Source organism: Scyliorhinus canicula, chromosome 2 (genome assembly GCF_902713615.1).
Source record: "Scyliorhinus canicula chromosome 2, sScyCan1.1, whole genome shotgun sequence".
Classification (NCBI taxonomy): Eukaryota; Metazoa; Chordata; class Chondrichthyes; order Carcharhiniformes; family Scyliorhinidae; genus Scyliorhinus; species Scyliorhinus canicula.
Genome location: NC_052147.1, coordinates 22960523 through 22982457, shown reverse-complemented (window position 1 = coordinate 22982457; position 21935 = coordinate 22960523). Strand labels below are relative to the sequence as shown.

General features: G+C 49.1%; 1 protein-coding gene across 1 annotated transcript in view; it reads right to left on the bottom strand.

The window, feature by feature from the left end:
- si:dkey-288a3.2 (protein phosphatase 1 regulatory subunit 37) overlaps positions 1-21935 on the bottom strand; it is a 300610-nt gene that overhangs the window by 256424 nt on the left and 22251 nt on the right. The window contains exon 4 of the mRNA XM_038821518.1: positions 13464-13554. Within this exon, the coding sequence (XP_038677446.1) occupies positions 13464-13554 (91 nt within the window). The remainder of the gene's footprint in view (positions 1-13463; positions 13555-21935) is intronic.

The window sequence follows — 21935 nt, the reverse complement described above, 5'->3', positions numbered from 1 at the left end:
CCACCTTTCCCACGAGGACCGTGGCCTCCTCCTCCCTTGCAGTCATCTCCTGCTGCAGCTCTCTTATCGACGCCTCTTGGGTCGCCTGGGCCCCCATCAGCCTTGTGGTCGTCGCGTTCATAGACTCTAAGAGTTCCACTTTCAGCTCCGTAAAACACCGGAGGAGAGCGGCCTGCTGCTCCTCCGCCCATTTTCTCCAATCTTCTAGTGCGCCACCGGCCGCCATTTTGGTCCTCTTCCCCCGCTTTTTTCGGGGAGCTGCTGCCGCTTTTTTTGTCGCCCCACTCCGAGTACCGACCATAAAGTTGGTCTCACTCTCCTCAGGGAGCCTTCCCCCACCGGGATTCGTCTTTACAGTACCGTCGGGGCCCTCCAATCGGCCCTTAAACACCTTTGTCGCAGGAGCTGCCAAATGTGCGACTTAGCTGGTCATAGCCGCAACCGGAAGTCCAGTTCTAGTTTATTAAAGCCTAACTTTTGTAAAGCAACTCGCCTCTCGTACAATTGATGGCACATCATTGTTAAAGGGTGGTTCTGCTTGCTTTAGCCACATGAGGTCACATGATCTCAAACTGAATCCCATGTGCTGTGCATCAGAATTATTTCAAACATAATAACATGGATGTACTCTTTGATTCAGGCAATTTGAATTCATATATAATTTTAATATTGTTCAGTTATTCCATACAACTCACACTGAACATATTGGAAACCACATTTACAAGGCATCAACAAGACCTCTGTCATGGCGAGCTCAGCATACAGGCTGCAAGAATGGGAAAAAAAAAACAAGATAGAAGAAAGAAAAGGAGGCAACTTTTATTCAATTCCACAGTGACTACTTCAACCCTGATTATCTCATTAAACAAGGTGTTAATACTTCTCTTCAATCTGCAATCTGTATAATTTCATTTGAAATACTGTCTCTCCCAGCAGCTTTACTGTTTCTCATTTCACTTATTACATTATCCACTATTTTTTGATCTCCCCAAAGATCCCACTCTTTAACTACTTGTGCTTAGCCTGTTATTGCTTGGTTCCCTCATTAGCACTTCCAAGTTAATATTAATACAGTGTGAACATTTTTTGTTACATTGAGCAATGCACTGATTAAACAGCCAAGCACGAGAGCTATCATCGGCTTGAGTCTTCCACTATCTGCCCGCAGGTGTACAAGTCCTACAGAGAACACATGAAACTGCCTGGAACACTTTTTCTTGGTAATGGGCGTGTATAAACCTGGCCGTCCGATCAGATAGTTCCTGTTTCCCGCCAGGCACTTCAAAAGCCGCGTCGAGGAATAACATTTTGAGCTAAATGTAATTTTTTTGCTGGCTTGAATTGGTATGCAAAACACAATTCTGTGCATGAAAAAATATATTCTTTTTTTTCAATAAACATTTTATTGAGGTATTTTTGGTATTGTAACAACAACAAAATAAACAATGTACATGAAATTAAAAACATAGTGAAAAAGCCGCCTTCCTCCCTTACAGGTCCCACCTTTATTAACCCCTTACTCTAAGCTAAACTAACCCCCCCTCCCCCCTCTTCTTCTGACGATTCATTTTCCGTGAAGAAGTCGACAAACGGTTGCCACCTCCGGGCGAACCCTAACAGTGACCCTCTCAAGGCGAACTTGATTTTCTTCAAACAGAGAAAGCTAGCCATGTCCGACAGTCAGGTCTCTGACTTCGGGGGCTTTGAGTCCCTCCATGCTAATAGTATCCGTCTCCGGGCTACCAGGGAAGCAAAGGCCAGACCGTCTGCCTCTTTCTCCTCCTGGATTCCCGGGTCTTCCGACACCCCGAAAATCGCCACCTCTGGACTCCGTGCCACCCTTGTTTTTAACACCATGGACATGGCATCTGCAAACCCCTGCCAAAATCCCCTACGCTTCGGACATGTCCAGACATGTGGACACGGTTTGCTGGTCCTCCTGCACATTTTGCACACCCGTCTTCCATCCCCAAGAATCTGCTCATCCGGGCCACTGTCATGTGAGCCCGATGAACAACCTTGAATTGTATCAGGCTGAGCCTATAGACCATCCTCTATCTCTCCTCCCACCTCCCGCCTGTAGACCATCCTCTAGCTCTCCTCCCAGCAACTCCTCCCTCTTGCGCTTCAGCTCCTCGGTCTGCGTCTCCTCTGACCTTGTAAATGTCAGAGACGTTCCCTTCTCCTACCAACCCTCTGGAAGCTACCCTGTCCTGAATCCCCCTTAGCGGTAGGAGCGGGAAGGTTGACACATGTTTACGTACGAAGTCCCGCACCTGCAGATGCCTGAATTCTTTTCCCCTCACCAATCCAAACTTCTCCTCCAGCGCCCTCAGACTCGGAAAGCTCCCCTCTATAAACATGTTCCTCATCCTCTCAATCCCTGCTCTCTCCCATATCCGGAACCCCCCATCCATACTTCCCGGGGCAAAGCAGTGATTACTACAGATTGGGCACCAGACCGATGTTCTCTCTGCTCCCACATGTCTCCTCCATTGCCCCCAGACTCTCAGGGCCGCCACCACCACGGGGCTGATGGAGTACTGTGCCGGCGGGAACAGCAGAGGCGCAGTTACTAACGTCCCCAGACTGGTGCCCTTGCATGAAGCCGCCTCCATACGCTCCCATGCTCACCCCTCCCCCACCACCCACTTCCTGATCATGGATTTATTTGCAACCCAGTAATAGTTACTAAAATTTGACAGTGCCAGCCCACCCTCTCCCCGACTCTGCTCAAGCATTACCTTCCTTACTCGCAGGGTTTTGCCCGCCCAAACAAAGCCAGTGATCACTTTAATTTCTTCCATCCCCTCTATTGGGTCTGATACGAGACTCTGTGCTCCACCCCCCCCCCCCCCCCCCCCCCCCCCCCCCCCCCGGGACCAGCCCCTTCCTGCCCGTTGAGGCTCTCAATTTCCAACGGCTCTATAGCTAGCGCGAACAACAGTGGGGAGAGGGGGCATCCCTGTCTCGTCCCCCGGTGCAGTCTAAAATTGCCCGATGTTGTCCTATTCATCCGTATACTAGCCACAGGAGCATGATACAGCAACCTGACCCAGTCAATAAAGCCCCGCCCAAATCCGAACCGTCCCAGTACCTCCCACAGATAATCCCATTCTACCCGATCAAAAGCCTTTTCTGCATCCATTGTGATCACTACCTCCACCTCCCTCCCATCCGGGGGCATCATGATCACGCTTAACAACCTTCTTACATTGGCAACCAACTGCCTACCCTTAACAAACCCCGTCTGGTTCTCCCCAATAACGTCCGGAACACAATCTTCAATCCTGGCAGACAACATTTTGGCCAGCAATTTGGCGTCCACATTCAACAGGGATATCGGCCTGTCGGACCCACACTGCTCCGGGTTCTTGTCCCGCTTCAGAATCAGCAAAATCGTGGCCTGTGACATCGTCGGGGGCAGCACCCCTTATTCCCTTGCCTCATTGAACATTCTCATCAACACCGGTCCCAATGTCCTAGAGAACTTTTTATAAAACTCCACTGGGTACCCGTCTGGCCCGGGGCTTTACCCGACTGCATTGCCTTCAGATCCTGCACTATCTCTTCCAACCCGATTGGAGCTCCCAGCCCTTCTACCAGCTCCCCGTCCACCTTTGGGAAATTCAGCGCCTCCAAGAAGTGCCTCATCCCCTCCAGCCCCGTTGGGGGTTCCGACCTGTACAGCCTATTGTAGAAATCCCTAAAAGCCTTATTCACCCCTGCTGAATCTCCAACCAGGTTCCCATCTCCATCATTTACTTTCCCTATCTCCCTTGCTGCCTCCCTCTTTCTAAGCTGCTGTGCAAGCATTCTGCTGGCCTTCTCTTCATGCTAATAGATCGTCCCACTCGCCTTTCTCAGCTGCTCCACCACCCACCCTGTGGTTAACAAGTCGAACTCCACCTGTAGCCTCCGCCGTTCCCTTAAAAGCCCTGCCTCTGGGGTCTCCCCATACCTCCTATCGATCTGTAGTATCTCCTTTACCAGTCGGTCCGTCTCTGCCCTGTCCACCTTCTCCCTATGGGCCCATATCGAGATCAACTCCCCTCTGGCCATCGCCTTCAGTGCTTCCCAGACCACCGCTGCTCAAATTTACCCCGTGTCGGTGACCTGCAGGTAGTTCTGAATACATTTCCTCAGCCGCATGCACACCCCTTCGTCAGCCAAAAGTCCCACATCTAACCTCCATTGTTAGCGCTAGTTACTGTCTTTACTAACTTGCAAGTCAACCCAGTGTGGAGCATGGTCTGAGATTGTGATCGCTGAGGGCCCCCTGCCAGCAAGGCCCTGCTCAAAATAAAGAAATCAATCCGGGAGTACACTTTATGCACGTGTGAGTAGAAGGAGAACGCCTTCACCCTCAGCTGCCAAAATCTCCATGGATCTATTCCCCCCTCATCTGCTCCATGAACTCTTTTAATTCCTTTGCCATTGCTGGCACCCTGCCCGTTTTCGAGCTTGACCGGTCCAAGCCAGGGTCAATAACTGTTGAAGACCCCTCCTATGACCAACCTGTGCGAGTCCAGGTCCGGTATCTTCCCCAGCATCCGCTTTATAAACTCCACATCATCCCAATTTGGTGCACACACATTTACTAATACCACCTGCACTCCCTCCAGTTTCCCACTGACCATACTGTACCGAACTCCCACATCCAAAACTATTCTACCCGCTTCAAACACCACCCGCTTATTGATCAGGATCCTGACCCCTCTAGTCTTTCAGTCTAGTCCCGAGTGAAAGACCTGACTGACCCAGCCTTTCCTCAATCCAATCCGGTCAGTTACATGTAGGTGCGTCTCTTGCAACATTACCACGTCCGCCTTCAGTCCCCTAAGGTGCACAAACACACGTGCCCTCCAGGTGATCAGCCTAGTTGGAGGGCTCATTGCCCCCCCCCCCCTTTCGCCGATCAGCCATTCCCTTTTTTGGGCCTGCCTCCAGCCCATGCTCGACGCCTCCACCAGTCCGCCCCCAGGCAGCCTCTGCCCCCAACCTCCTGTGCCCCTTAGCCCAAGCCCCTCCCTCATCAGCAGAACATTTAACCCCCTCCCCCCAGTAACAACACTCTGAAACCCAACCCCTTTAATAAACCGAACATATACACACCCCCCACTGCGCTCCCATGAGCTAGCGCGCCCAGCTCGCTTGGTGGCCCCATCCCTGGCTGTGGATAGTCTCCCACCTATTGTTCCCTCCCCACCCTCCCCCCCGCTCATACAAACATCCTTCAACATCAAAGAATCCCCACACAATTGCCCGACAGAAAAACATCAAGATCTGAACAAGCACACCTCCATCCCCCAACAATGCAAATTAAAACCTTAACTCACTCAGCTTTACCTCTGGTCCCAAATCAATGCAAAAGGCATTACAAACAGCTTCCACAAAATGAAAAACGAGAAACTTTTTTTTTAAAAGAACAGAAAAACAAAAACAAAAACATAACAAGAACGTTGCAGCAAAGTTCAAAAGTTCTCAGTCCACCACCAGTCCTTTCCTTTTCGCAAAGTCCAGTGCGTCCTCAGGCGACTCAAAATAAAAGTGCTGTTCCTCGTGCGTGACCCAGAGACGGGCCGGATGCAACAGTCTGAACTTCACCTTTTTCTTAAAAAGGATCGACCTAATCTGGTTGAAGCCTGCTCTTCTCCTGGCCACCTCCACACTCTGGTTTTGGTAAACCCGCAGGATAATGTTGTCCCACTTACAGCCCCATGTCTTCTTGGCCCACTGTAGAATGCGCTCCTTATCCAAGTACCTGTGGAATCTCACCACCATTGCCCTCGGGGGGGGGGAGAACCCCATTCGTGGCATCCTCGTGAGCGCTCTGTGAGCCCTGTCCACCTCCAAGGGTTGGGAGAATGTTCCCTCCCCCAGCAGCTTCTCAAACATACCCGCGATGTATGCCCCAGCGTCCGCTCCTTCGGACCCCTCCGGGAGCCCAACGATTCTCAAGTTCTGCCGGCGGGACTTATTCTCTAGGTCCTCCACCTTCTCCAGGCGCCTTTTCTGCTGGTCTCTCAGCATCCCCACCTCCAACTCCACTGCAGTTTGATGTTCCTCCTGCTCAGCACGGCCTTCTCTACTTTCTGGATCGCCCGATCTTGGGTGTCCAATCTAAGCACCAGCCGCTCACTTGACTCTTTTATCGGGTCCAAGTAGTCCTGTTTCTGCTTAGCAAAGCCTTCCTGAATAACTTGCATCAGCTGCTCCGTTGACCGCTGTGTCGACAAACCAGAGGTCCGGTCCTCCGCCATGCTGTCTCCCTCTGCAGCTTCAGCCCAAGCCTTCTCTGTCTTTCTGTTTCTGCCTTTACGAGCACTTCTAGTCCTTCTCTCAATGCACTGATGTGGGAATTCAGTACACAATTGCCTCTGTCATCAGCTTTACAATTCAAGTCCGGTAAAAAATTGGGGGAAAAGGTCCAAAAGTCCGACCAGAGAGGGAGCCACCAAGTGTGCGACTTACTCCTTCATAGCCGCCACCGGAAGTCATGGAAAATATATTCTAATTGGTTAGAGTGCTGTGCATTTTCACGCTGCCAAATTAATATTAATTCTTTTATTCAAATCTGCTTGCAGTGTGTGGCAGTTTGGCTCTTACTCCCGGGTCAGAAGGCAGTGGACTGGAGCATCACACTGGGAGAGATTGCTGCGCTATTCGAGTTACTGTCCTTACTTTGTAGCAGGGTTGCCCTAATAATTGCCCTAATAATCCCCGAATGGAGTCAGTAGTCAGACTGCAACATAGGAAAAGGAAAGGACTAAGACTAATTAAACTTTGAAAGCTTGTACAAATAAAACATTTCATACTTGGCATAGAAGACATGATGTCAAGGCCAAAGGCCCACCTATGGCTCATTAAGGACGGCAAAAAGATGCTCTGACCTTTCTGGAGCAACATGTTATTCTTTTGTTAGTAAAAATCGGACAAACTAAGTAGTAAATGAGCTGACATGCCTAGGTATGAATCTTTCATTGGTTTGGAGGCTATTAACAGTACAAACAGGCCTGTGAAAGATGTTTAACCCCAGAAGGGCTGAATTCTTAATATATATCACTCAGGAGATCAGTTGCACCAAGGCGATCACATTGGAAGTTAAGGATATATAAGACAGTGTTTCAACTCTAAAATTCAGTCCTTAGTTCTCAGTGTTTAGATTTCAGACTTTAGTTCTTTATAGTTCTATATGTTTTTAATAGTCTTTGCAGCAAAGGTTTTTCATCTCATAGGAAGGAATTGGAAAGCGCATTTCGTACACGGAAAAATGTTGCAAAAGGTGAAATTATATGGTTATACCAGCAGATGCCACTTAGGGATTCCTAAGGTCAAGGGATGTGGCATTTAAAATCGACTAATGCAGTTACGGTTACCAGCATAAAGAAAATTTACCATGGGCGGAGGACCGAGGAAGAATGGATAGCCAGATCTACAGAAATGTGTTACTTTGATGTCTCAGAAAGCCATCTCGGAATTATATCACGGAAGTATCGTGGAAAGGAACCATCAAATCTGCGCAAAGGCGTGAGTTCCAATCTAATTGTAAAGAGCACAAAAAAGTGGCTCTTTTTGATCTCCCACTCTCCTCAATTCATGATCATGCTCTCAGAAGGCTTCAATCAATTCATCCATTTCAACTCATAAGGTTATGTAAGTTCCGGAACCTCATGGCGCTGAGGACCCAGGTTCGATCCCAGCAACTGTTCGTGTGGATTTTGCACATTCTCCCCGTGTCAGTGTGGGTCTCACCCCCACAACTCTAAAAGATGTGCAGGGTAGGTGGATTGGGCATGCTAAATTGCCCCTTAATTGTAAAAAAATAACTGGGCACTCTAAATTTCAGAAAAGAATTTTGTCGCCGGGAAATCCGTGTGCTGGTGTGGGACCTGAATTTCGCGCCAGCGTGAAATCTGGTTAATCCAGCGCATTGTTAATGATAAGGATATAGACTTTAATCCATTAAATAGACTAACTACCATACGTTGTTAATTTGTCAGCTGTCTAAGGAACATAAATTTAAATCAAGCTCACAAATTCATATCAATCTCAAACACTGACCTCACTTGTAAAGTGATTATCAGCAAGCAGTTAATGCTGGGTTATGTGAGATAACTGGACATCCTCTGTCACCTCCACTATTTATTTGCCTGCTCACTACTTAAAATAATAGCTGTCAACTATGATTGTAAGGCTAATTAACAATTGTTAGTTTGTGACTTTTCTGCCTGACTAATTCTTTGATAATTGGCAAGAAAGAGTTAATTAATTCCTGTCTAGATCCTGATGGAACGTTGGCGGTACAGATTTTAATATTATCTGAACTGGTTGACGTACGACAGTTCAGAAAACAAAATTTAGGTATCATTAACTCGTTGGTATGAACTGGACAGTGAACACAGTGGGGAAGTGGGGGGGGGGGGGGGGGGGGGGGTGTTGAATGATTCATCTGACAGGCTTGATGAATGTTCTTGACAGGATGTTAATCCCAATGTTCATACAGAACGAAATGTTCAACCAAAGTCCCTGCCTGTTCAGGTTAATGTTAAAGAGCGCAGGGTGTAAACCAATAAAGAGCTTGGGGTTTGCCTCTTGGGGTAGATGGAAGTTGGGATGTTACAGAAGGGATAGAATGCAGCTTGAAGTTCAGCTCACGGTCAAACAGAAAAATTAATGTCGCCATTGTCCCAGATGACCAGAGGCTGCTTTCCCCTTTTGAGGGGGAGAGCTGACTGGTGGTGATTTAACCCGAGGCTCACTACACCTCAGGTGAGGTTGAGAAGGCGGGGCCTTCGTGAATAACCTCATCTGACACTGGGATTGAACCCGCGCTGCTACCACCGCTCCGCATCACAAGCCAACTGAGCTAAACTGACACTGCCATTGCACACAGTTAGATTATATTAAATGAATGACCAGGGAGATGACATAATTGGGGGTTAGCTGTTGACTTTCTGATGGGAAATGTGTTGTATCAGAATTATATCACGGAAGTATCGTGGAAAGGAACCATCAAATCTGCGCAAAGGCGTGAGTTCCAATCTAATTGTAAAGAGCACAAAAAAGTGGCTCTTTTTGATCTCCCACTCTCCTCAATTCATGATTTCCTGATGCATCACCATAATGACACATAGTGCAGACACCGCAAGGATGCATTAGTCCAAGTTTGAGAATTGAGAGATGTCTCCTGTAATGTCAGCAAGTCCAAATTTAGCAATGCTAAATTTAAGCTACTTGTTAAATGCAGACCAAACACAGGCACTCTGTGAGTTTCCAAGGAGAGGTCAAATCTAAAGTTGTTTAAAACCATAAGCTGGTTATTATTCCCTTTCCAGAAAATGTTGGAAACTCTCAGCAGGTCAGGCAGTATTTGTAGAATGACCTTCAGAAAGCTGGACTGTATCATTTGATCATCACGGCAACTTTGTCCAAAGTTCACATTTCATATTCATGCTCGTAACTTCATTTTTACACGGTGACCTATCAACCTGCTGCTTTTAGCAACACACGGGGCTGAATTTTACAGACCATCAGTGGGCAGGAAAGCAAGTGGGCAGGTACTGTGCCATTAACAGAATATGCTTGCTGTTGGCCCATCTGCCCCCACTCAAGATTTTACGAGTGGAGTGAGATACATCAGGTAGGCCACCCGCCAGTGGCTCGATTGAGGCACTTAACTGGGCAATTAATGCTGCTGCTCTGATTTAATGGGTGATAGAAAGGCCAGCGTCCAACATGCAGCCTGACAGGTTTAACCACTTGCTCGCCACTTGCTAGGCCCACAATGCCAATCGTAGATCCATCCCCACAATTTTGTCTCCTCCCATTCAACCTACCCTCTTACCCTGTGCGCCATATCTTTCTGATTGGGGCCTCACTGTCTGGCCCCAGTAAAATCCTGAATGTCCGAAACCATTGCGGAATATCACATCCTTGGCCAAACAGCATTATTTTCAGTGGCTGCTCGTGTTGTCCTCCAATTGGCCTGAAGTTCAATGAGGCAGGATTTCCTGCTGGAAATGGACAAGTCCGCCTCATACTGATTAAAGGGTCATAGCCTGAAAGATTGTGGGGCAAGATAGCGAAATGGAGACTCTCCCCTGGCATTTAAGCTGGGGTGCAGAAAGCCGACCTTCAGTGTATAATCCAGCCCTAAGTTCCTTCCCATCAGTCATGTGTGCACTGCCTGAAGGCAGGTCCTTGGTCCATAGTCTACTGATGCTTCATCTTGACCCATTTTTTGAATCACAGAATCATAGAAAATATGGCGCAGAAGAGGCCCTTCGGCCCATCGAGTCTGCACCAACACATGAGAAACACCTGACCAAATCCCATTTGTTAACATTTGGCCCACAGCCTTAAATGATATGACATGCTAAGCGTTCATCCAGGTACTTTTTAAAGGATGTGAGGCAACCTTCCTCTACCACCCTCCCAGGCAGTGCATTACAGACCGTCACTGCCCTCTGGGTTACAAAGGTTTTCCTCACATCCCCTCCTAAACCTCCTGCCCCTCAGTCTTCTTGCTCCAATGAAAACAACCCAAGCCTATCCAGCCTCTCTTCATAACTTGAATGTTCCATCCAGGCAACATCCTGGTAAATCTCCTCTGCACCTCCTCCAGTGCAATCACATCCTTCCTATAATGTGGCGACCGGAATTGCAATCAGCACTCCAGTTGTGGCCTCTCCAAAGTTCGATACAGCTCCATCATGACCTCCCTGCTTTTGTAATCTATGCCTCGATTGATAACGGCCTCGATTGACAAAGGTAAGTGTCCCATTTGCCTTTTTCACCACCCTATTAACCTCCCCTCCACCTTCAGAGATCTATGGACAAATATGCCAAGGTCCCTTTGTTCCTTGGAACTGCCCAGTGTCCTGCCTTTCAAACACTTTTCAGGGTTAAATTCCGTCTGTCACTTATCTGCCCATTTGACCATCCCGTCCACACTTTTCTTTAACCCAAGACACTCAGCCTCACTGTTAACCACCTGGCAAATCTTTGTGCCATCCGTAACTTAATAACCCTAACCCCATATAGTCATCTATGTTGTTTATATAAATGGCGAATAATTGTGGACCCAGCACAGATCCCAGTGGCAGGCTACTGGACACTGGTTCCAGCCACCAAAGCAGCCGTCTGTCATCACCCTCTGTCTCCTACAACTAAGCCAATTTTGCACCCACCTTATCAAATTGCCCTGTATTCCATGTGCATTTGCCTTCTTTATAAATCACTCATGTAGGACCTTGTCAAAGGCTTTGCTGAAATTCATATAAACTACATTAACTGCACTACCCTCATCTACATATCCAGTCATGTCCTCAAAAAATTCAATCAAATTTGTTAGGCATGACCTTCCTCTGATGGAGCCATGATCTCTATCCCTGATCAAACCCTGCCTCTCCAAGTGGAGATGGATTCTCTCCTTCAGAATTTTCTCCAATAATTTCTCTACCACTGACGTGAGGCTCACTGGTCTGTAGTTCCCTGGCTTATCTCCATAACCCTTCTTAAATAGTGGAACCACATCAGCTGTTCTCCAGTCTTCTGGCATCTCTTCTGTGGCCAGAGAGGAATTAAAAATAGGGTCAGAGCCCCGGCAATTTCCTCCTTCGCCTCCCACTGCAGCCTGGGACACAATTCTTCTGGACCTGGAGATTTATCCACTTTTAAGCATGCCAACACCTCCAATAGCTTTTCAGTTTGCTCAAGAACCTCACAGTCTCTCTCCATACCTACATCTTCATTCTCTTGGGTGTTTTTTTATCCAGTAGTGGTTTGCCATTGCCTGGCCCTCTCGGGGGCAGGATGGGGAGGCAGGTACCAAGTCTACCTCAGCTGAAACAGGAATGAAACCCACGCTGTTAGTGTTGTTCTGGACCACAGGCTAACCATCTAAACTAACTGGCTGCTGTCATTTCCCAATCTCGCTTAAAAAGAGTTGAAGTGCTGTATTGATATCAGGGGCGAAATTCTCCGACCCCCATCAGGGTCGGAGAATCGCCTGGGGCCGCCTAAAATCCCGCCCCCACCGTGGCAGAGATTCTCCGCCACCCGGGAAGTGGCGGGGGCAGGAATCTCGCCACTCCGATCGAAGAGTTCTCTGCGGTGATTCTCCGGCCCGGATGGGCCGAAGACCCGCCGCTGGGAGGCCTCTCCCGCCGCCGAGGTTTGAACCACCTCTGGAACGGCGGGATCAGCGGCGCGAGCAGGCCCCCGGGGTCCTGGGGGGGCGGGGGGGGGCGATCGAACCCCGGGGGGTGCCCCCACGTTGGCCTGGCCCGCGATCGGGGCCCCCCGCTCAGACTCCGGGCCAGTGCCCTGGCTGCACTATTTTCCTCCGCGGCCGCCACGGCCTCCGCCATGGCGGAAGCGGAAGAGAACCTCACATTGCGCATGCGCCGGCAGTGACATCAGCGGCCAGCTGCCGCTGACGTCACTGTCAGCGTATGCGCGGACCGGCGAAAGCCTTTCGGCCAGCCCCGCTGCCGGGGGCGCCGGTTTTTTTGCGCCAGTCTTCTGGTGCAAACCGCTCCGGCGCGGGGCTGGCCACCAAAGGTGGGGAGAATTCCCCACCTTTGGGGAGGCCTGACCCCTGAGTGGTTGGCGCTACTCCCCTATGCCGGCACCCTCCGTCACACCGGGTAGGGGAGAATGCCGCCCCAGAGTGCTCCTGAATGTCCCTTCTCAATAGAATCCAGCTTGCTTTTAAAGGTACCAATTGATTTCCACATTAGCTACTTTCTCTTGGAGTCCATTCCTCATATGCATAATCATGTTTCATTTCAGTCATGGCTTACTTAGTAGCACTCTCATCCATGAGTGAGAAGATTCTGGACTCAAGTCCAATCCAGGACTTGAGCACAAAAATCAAAGTTGACACTCTGGTGTCAACTGTACCAGAGGGGGGGGGGGGGGGGGGGGGGGGGGGGGGGGGGGGGGAGAGGGGGGGGGGGGGGGGGGGGAGGCAGGGAAAGGGGGGGAACGATGACTATGTTTGCTTATTTCATTTTAATTTATTTTTAAGTTTTCTTGTTGTTTACTGGGTTTGGGGGTGTGGGGGGTGGGTGTGATACAAGCGTTGATACGGTCTTGGGGGTGTTACAGTTATTATGGGGTTATATTGTTGCTTTTCATTGTTTGTTGTTATATTTTCTGTAAAAAATTCCAATAAAAATTATTTTTTTTTTAAAAAGGAATGTTATCGCTGCACCACAAGACATTAATTTATTTCATAATACCCAGTTCAAAAATATCTGTTTATACTGACATCAAAGACATACTACTTCATGACTAGTTATACAAATTTGGGAAAATTTAAAAAAATCCCCCAGGGTAATCACACAGAGCCGCTTTGTAAAATCACGTCAATGCTAGTCATATTATATTATTTTGAGAGGGAGAGAGGTAAATGTCAGAAGTCATGTTGGTTGGTATATCTGGACATGGCTTACCTGCAGTTGCATCAGCAATTTTTGAATGGGCTGCACACCAAGTTTTTTGCAGCTTAATTTATAGGATGTCATGATCTCCTCCACGGTAACACTACCAGCTGCAACACAGAGTAAATTAAATTAACTTGATGGTTCTTTGGTCAAAGTACATGCTATGCAGTAAGTTGAAAATTGGACATGGTATGAATCTGTATTGTAAACACTTCGGTGCATTGCCAAAGTGCTCAAATGACAAATTCTCCCTGCCGTTATATATACTGCAGCAACCAGCCTCAGTATAATTGACCAGCTCATCTTAAGATCATTTTGAGTCCGGAAGTATCTATTTACACTTCCTGGCGTGATTGATCTTCTCCTCAGGACCAAACTCTACACTTGTGTAATTATCACCATGCGTCAACTCCTTTCCAGGCGAGAGAGCATATTGTCTGAGCATTTCAATTAACCCCAGATAGGTTTTGAAAGTAGCCAGGTGATCAAAGACATCTCCCTTTGAAAGTTTGATGCTGCACTGGATGTAGGGCATTGTGACATGGCCTCCTCCAGGAAATTTCATAGTGTTTCTCTGAATTTGCACAACAGTGAAGTGGAATCCTCACAGAGCAACAGGAAAATTGCAGAATAAATGCATGCTTTGTTGGACTGATTCAACTTTTTGGTTGGCAGATCGGTTCACCCTCAAGGGACAAGCTCCAAAAACTTGTTTCACATTTCTTTGGCAAGAGTCAACTATCATTAATAGGACGGCAAGGTGGCACAGTGGTTAGCACTGCTGCCTCACAGCACCAGGGACCCGGGTTCAATTCCAGCCTCCCCGTGTTTGTGGGGGTTTCCTCCAGGTGCTCTGGTTTCATCCCACAGTCACAAAGATGTGCAGATTAGGTGGATTGGCCATGATAAATTGCCCTTTAGTGTCCAAAAGGTTAGGTAGACTCACTGGATTACGGGGATAGAGTGGGGGGGTGTGTCGAGATAGGGTGCTCTTTCAGAGGTCGGTGCAGGCTCGATGGGTCGAATTGTAAATATGCACAACATAAGGCAATGTGCAGCTTTCATAGAATGGCCTCCTTTTGCATTGGAGGGATTCTATGAAAACTGGGTGAATCATCAAAGCAGGTGATAATGCAAAGGATACAAAGTCAGCACAAACAACGGGCAGCCGTTTATTTTGTAAACATTTCTGAAGTATTGCATGCATTTTGGAATAGCTGAATTCTTCAAATTCTCCTCCCATTAAATCTCTGGCAGGTCTGGTAGTGTTTTAAAGCTCACTTCTGTTGTCGTGTCCATTTTGCCGCGATGACAGCAAATCAGTGTTAAAAGTCGACATTAAAAAGAAAGATAACTGCAAGTTATTTTAACTTAAAGGCACATTTAAGATAAAATATTTGTCCTGCCCAAAACAAGCAATAAGAGGGCAGCAAAGCTGCACACTGCCTTATGTTGTGCATATTTACAATTCCTATTGATTTCAACAGGAGAGAAAAAGTATTGCAAATCTCTGCTGCAGCAGATTACCTCGACAAACTAATTAGTCCATTACTTTTATAACATACCCTGATTATATTGTGACATTAACAACCCTATCAAGGGGAGCTATAGTCAACCCCAGCATTGGAGTAATTCCTTTCATTACAGTACATTAGACACTCACAAGGGGACCACAACCTTAATTATACATTTAATTTAGAAATACATTTTATGAGAAAACTGAGATACACCATAGTAAATGGAGTGATTTGGTTGGAAGTTCCCTTCAGTCCATAAACATGATATTCTTTCTTTTCTTTAATCATTCATGACTGCTGCTGTCTGGGAACAGCTGTAAACGGGAACGCTATGTTCCCGTATTTCTTAAAGAACTTCTGAGTCAGTTTTTGAAAGAAAGTTAGAGAAATGCAACTTTGTTTGATATTTTAGGCAACATTCTGTAGCCAGCAGCAGAATGTAGCGCGGTTTGGGAGTCAAGGATTTTTCATGTAATGGTGACATAGCAAATGTACCATAACATAGCGTAAAATCTGTCATGAAAATAAATTTGAAAGCTAAGCTCCAATAGACTTATAACAAAGGCAAACTTCTAATTGAAAGAATATAATGAGGATGGGAAAGGGAGGTAATTGGGAATTCTTTAATTTAAAAATTAATTTACAAACATGCATATTTATCAATTAGTACATTGATTCCTGATTTAATTGGAGTGAATTACTAAATTAATAAATACTTAGATTTGCAGATGAATAAATTAAGCAAATTGTTTCTTTGATTAATTTTCAAAATTATTTAATTTCTGAACTATTTAACGCTGGCTCTGAAATTGCTTCATACACCATAGAACTGGAAGACATGAAGTGCCAAAGTTGTTCAACCTAATGTCATGGGTTTCCACATCTCAAATCCCCAAGCGCATACCCCTGCAGATAGCACAGAAGGGAACATTGTTCCTGCTCATCGAGGACGAGGAATGTTAACGCTGGGGAATGGATTTTTTTTACCCCAATTTTGGCGCAGGGTGGCCGAGTCAACCATTCCCTCCTCGTCAGGCACAGCATGGCTCTCATTCAGAATGAAGCTTCCTCCACCGGACCTATAAATGTGCTGTAATTCTTGAAAAGAGAATCTCCTACTCCTAACAAATTAGTTAGTCTTATGGCTGCTTTCTGCTATGTTCCTTTGTGAGTTTGAGATTGAGCAAGCCCAGCCTCCTCTTAGGGCTCTATGGATTTTCCAGTCAGCAGTCAGAATAATGTAACAAGGAACTTTCCAGATGTGATCGCTGGTCAATGTTGAATTAGCTGATCTCAACCAGCATGTACAGGATAGGAAACTGGATAGAAGGCGGGAGGGAGGTCGGGGGGTGGGGGGGGGGGGGGGGGGGGGCACCATAATTGGCCTCAGCACCCCTGAGTTAGGGAAGAGAAAATTGGTTACATCTTTACCATAATGAAATATCCCAAGGTGCTTTGACCAAAAGCTTGGTCAAAGAGTTTGGTTTTAAGGAGTGTCTTAAAGTAGGCAAACAAGGTCAAGAGAGGAGAAGTGGGGGCGGGGGAGGTGGGAGGTGATGTCCAGAGCTTAAGGCCCAGGCAATTGAAGATCACCAATGGCGGAGATATTATAAATAATAATTAAATGGTGAAAAAGCTCAGCGGGTCTGGCAGCATCAGTGGAGAGAGAAGCAGAGTTAATGGGTGAGATTATCCGACCTCCCCATGGCATGTTTCCTGTCATAATATACACAGAAGAATATGATGGTGCAGAGACACACACTGACTGACACACTGCAAGACCAATCAACACACAGAACACAGCAGCCAATCACCAGTTAGGGCACGGTCACTATAAAGCCAGAGGGCACTAGTTTTCCCGCTCATTCGGGATGCAGCCTCTGAGACGGACAGAGCACACAGTCAGTAGCACAAACATCTACCCTGTGCTAGCAGTATAGGCTGGTCAGGTTAGGCATAGGTCTTCAGTCAACCTAACATAGCGTTGACCCACAGTGCAAGTATGTTTAACAGCTCATAGTTAAATAAAATAGAGTTGTACTTCTACAAGTGTTGGTAGCCTGTCTATGTTACTGCTAAGGTAAACGCAGTCTCCACAGATCCAGAGCACCCAACACATCATTTCCCGGTGACGAGAGGCAGCCCACCATTGGTCGGTGGCCCACTGCTGTCAATGGGATTTCCCATTGAATCCGCCCCACGGCGCCAGGTAATCTGCAGCAAGGGTGCGCCCACCGGTGTGAACAGCTGGGAAGATCTCGCTGATTGTTTCGAATCTGTATGACTCTTCTTTAGAGTGAAAGTGAGGGAGAAATGCGATGGATTTTATACTGATTAAGAGGGGGTGGAGCAGGTGGAGAAAAGTAGAAGGTCAGGGATAGGCGGGAGTGATGAGAGAATGTTATGGGCAAGACGTGGGTGGTGGTATGATCAAGCTGGGTGTCATGAGTGTACATGATGCTGTGCCTTCGGATGATGTCAGTGAGGGGCACCAGGTAAATAAAAAACAATAACAGGCCAATTGCATTCCAGTGATCTCCTTCAGTGGACACAATGATCCTCAGTTTTAAGTTCCACAGCCAGAGGCTACGAGTACTCAGTGGGTGGAAGCTTCTAGACCTGCCAAGAGAGGGATGCTTGGTGGACAAGGGGAACGCAATTTAGCGGGAGGCCAGAAATCAATTTCCTGACATTGGGGTGAATTTAGCAAATACATTTTCGAGACTTTAGAGCCGGGTCAAAGGTGGATGGACTTTCCCGATGAACAATGTCAGGAAGTCCTTTTGCAGCATTAGCATGCCATGCATACTCATTAAAAGGCCAACTTGCTGGAACTAATTCCTTCCCCCCCTCCCCCCCCTCCCCCCCCCCCCCCCCCCCCCCCCCCGCCCTCCCCTCCCCACCACCAAATTAAGCTAAGAATGAAAGGAGAGAGGCTGCCTGGGGAAGTCAGACTGCCCAGGGAAGGGGGCAAGACTATCCTGGGAAGTGCATCAGAGAGGTGACAGATGCCCTGCTCAGGAGAACTCTCCACCTTTTCTAATTCTTCCTGAATCCCACAAGCCAGGCTGCCAGAGGGTTGGGCAGCAATCACAGGTTTCCGGCAAGTGCAAGGGGCTACTAATTGCGCAGATGAGGCTTTGAGAGCTCCCTGAGAACAGCCAGCAACATTCATCAATAGGAAAGGTTCACTCTTTGAATGCCCAGCTATGCAATCCAACAAGACAAATCTGTGCTCACTTCCTCAGGAGACCTCATGGCACCTACAGTCTGGCCCACTTCCAGGTACCACAAGCTTCTGAAGTACTTTGACAATCAGTTGGGGACAAGGGACACAGAAGATCATGACTGAACAGGTGACAGGCATGCTAAAGATAAAATTCAGATGTTTGGACTGCTCAGGTGAAGCACTTCAATAGTCATCACAGAGAATATTCCGGATTATCTTTGTCTGCTGTGTGCCGCATCAAAACGGGGGTCATAGAATTATCATAGGATTTACAGTGCAGAAGGAGGCCATTCGACCCATCAAGTCGCCATCATTCGCCATATCTGAAGTCCCGAGGGGTGGACGGTCAGAAGGCAGGCCATCCCCAGGGTCTAGCTGCTGTCTGGACGGGTTTCGGGCTTCTGCAACGGACAGTTCCATCGATTGTGGAGATGCAGTTGCAGAGCCAGGGACTACATGAGCGGTTGTCAGAGAGCATCCAGCATCTCCTGCAGGCACTGGTGGAGGAGTCCAACCGTGTGCAGGAACAGGAGGTGGTGCCAGCCATGCAGGTCACCCAGGCCAACACCGCATGGGTCGCGTCCACGGCGGAGGCCTTGTAGGTGAGGGTTTCGGCTTGTTCAAAGCCTGGAGCAATCTGTGCAGGCGGTGGTCGAGGCCCATGACATGGTTGCCCTCTCACAAGTAGCCATCTGCCAGAGCCACCTAAACATTGCAGCAGTGCTCCTGAGCATGGCCCAGTCACAGCGGGCCATGGCTGAGAGCGTTGGCATGATTGCCCAGTCCCAGAGGGAGATGGCTCAGTCATTGACTGATGTGGCACAGACCCAGACAGTGGTGGCACAGTCAATGGGTGATGTGGCGCAGTTCCAGGCGGAGGTGGTCCATTCCTTGTGATCCACGGCCGTGAGAATCCACACCCTGGTCGAGATAGCAGTGCGCCTCCAGGACTCGCAGCGACAGATGGCAGGGGAGCCTCAGGGGTTAGCTCCACTAACACCATCGGGCATCCCGAGGGAGGAGGAGGTGATGGGGCCCATGCCACTGATTCCTGCAGGGGAGCTTCCGGAACACCGCAGCACCACAAACTCCCCCCCTCCTGTCCCTGGCGCATCTGGTGGGCAGCACCATGCCACGTGGGACACCCGTGCAGCTGGTGGGTCCATCCAGGCCTGGTCACCCCAGAGGACGCCCGCAAAAGGGACCCAGGTTGCAGGGCGGGAATCGCACCACTCCTTTTGTACCATCTGGGGATCCACCTAGGCATAGCGTTTGGGCCCGTAAGGCCAGAAAGTTAGACACCAGTTAAGTTAGCACGGGTACAGGGCATAGTTTAGTGATAGGGGCTAGGGCACGTACCTGTATATATGTTTTCACATCAAACACCTGTGCACAATGTTACAACCTGCCTCGGTGCTCTTTAAGAAGGGTGTGAGGGGTGGGGTGATCTGGGCTGGCCGCAGAGAGGGCATGGATGGGGTGGGGGGGAGGGAATTGGCAGACGTTGTGGGTGGGCTTGATTCAGGGACCGCAGTTCAACCAGCGCTCACCGCTCCGGTGTCCCACCCACACCCAATTCCCCCCACCGCCCCGTCACCACCCCTGCCACCCCTGGGATTTGATGGGACCGTGTGATGGAATGGCCAAATCGCATGCAAGGATAACCCATGTGGATGGTGAAAAGTCCTCCCGTGGGCAGGAGTCAGATGTTGTCATACGATGGTGAGAACCAGGGCTCATTGCGGAGCGGGTTGTCAACATCCTTCATTCGATGGACAGGCCCTCTGTTGCTGCACATATCCGTGGTGCAGCAGGTATGTATCACAAAGCAGGTTGCAGGTGGGGCTGTGGTCGGCTGGGGAGGATGGGTCGAGTGTGTGGGGGTGGGATGAGGTCACCCTGGCCAGGCCAGTCCCCACGCCGGTCAGTGAACGTGGATGCGATCAGAGTCCCGTGCGCGTTGGCCCGGGTGCACAGATTGTGCGGCCTCCCGTGCCTGCCTGGGCCCCATGTCCTGCCCGTCCTCGCACCACTCGTATCCTTCGTGTTGGATGAGGACTGGTGTTCGACCTCCTCTTCCAGCACATCGTCCCTCTGCTGCGTGATGTTGTGGATGGTGCAGGAGGCCAACACGATGCGGGCGACCCTCCCAACGTCAGAATGGAGTGCCCCTCCAGAGTGGTTCAGGCACCTCAACCACATCTTCAGGAGGCTGAAGTACTGCTGAACCATGCTCCTCGTCGCTGCATGGGCTTCATTGTAGCAGGTCTCAGCATTGGTCTGTGGCCATCATCAGCCACAACTGCAGCAGATAACCCCTGTCATCACTGAGCAAACCCCCAGCCGGGTGTGTGCCTCGAACGGACCAGGGACCGTCGAGTGTGCCAGGATGAAGGTGTCATGCACACTGCCCGGGTATCGGGCGCAGACATGCATGATGTGCATCTGATGCTCATACACCAGCTGAACTGGGCATTTGGGTGCACCTGTGAGACCCCGGACAGCTCCCCACTCAGTGCCTGGAAGGACCACGTGGTGTAAAGGTTCAGGATGACCATAACCTTGATGGCCACCGGGAGCGGGTGTCCTCCTCTTGCACTGTCACCCTGCTCAGCTGGAGTCTTCAATGGCATCCCTGATCCTGCAGGTCCTCGAATGACAGGCTCTGCCGGTACATGCGGCATGTCCTTTGCATCTCCTCCTCAACCAGTTAGGCGGCCGGCTCCCTATCCTTAGCGGCTGCTTCCTGTTCCTCCGGAGCTACTGTGGGCATTGCCCTTGAGTGGGCCGCATGATGTCCCGCCGGCGGGTGGCAGCCAGTTGGCGGGGGGGGTTGCTATGGCGGAGGGTGGGGTGCGGGGGTGGTGAGCTGGAGGAATGGGGCTCTGTGGGGCCGGTGGTACTCTGCAGAACCAGGGGGCAAGGTGGGTGGTCAGTGGGGTGCACAACAAGATGTTATGCACCCAGTTAAGTTGGCACAGGTACAAGGCATAGTTTAGTGATAAGGGATAGGGCACGTATGTTGCCTTGCAGGTCACAGCAATGGTGGTCCATGCCTGGACACCGCCTCAGTCCTTTGGGGGGAGTCACCCCGGCCCCACGGCCGTTCCCCCGGCAGTGTCAGGATCGGCAGCCCACAGTCGCATCTTTCCGTATCCTACCTCCTCTCTCTCCCTCATCAACCCCGGCGCCTGTTTCTCACATTTTTTTTTTTTTTTTATAAATGTTTTTATTCAGTTTTCGTATTTTATATTGAACAAATTACAAATTGTTAGGAGAGAGAAAAAAAAAACAAACAAAAACAAACACGCAAAAATTAACATACATATTTACAGGTAAGCATCTTCGTAGTAGTAACTGCGCCCCCCCCCCCCCTCAACATGTTTATTTAGCTTGGTTTTGGGCCTTAGCTAGCCATCGAACCCCCGTAACGAACCTGTAGCCCCCCCCCCCCCTCCCGCTACCTTCCCCCGACTATTCTTCCTCTTGTACATTGGCCACAAATAGGTCCCGGAACAGTTGCATGAATGGCTCCCACGTTCTGTGGAAGCCGTCGTCCGACCCTCGGATGGCAAATTTGATTTTCTCCATTTGGAGAGATTCCGAGAGGTCGGACAGCCAGTCCGCAGCTCTGGGCGGTGCTGCTGACCGCCAGCCAAACAGGATTCTACGGCGGGCGATCAGGGAGGCAAAGGCAAGGGCATCCGCCCTCCTCCCCAGGAATAGATCTGGCTG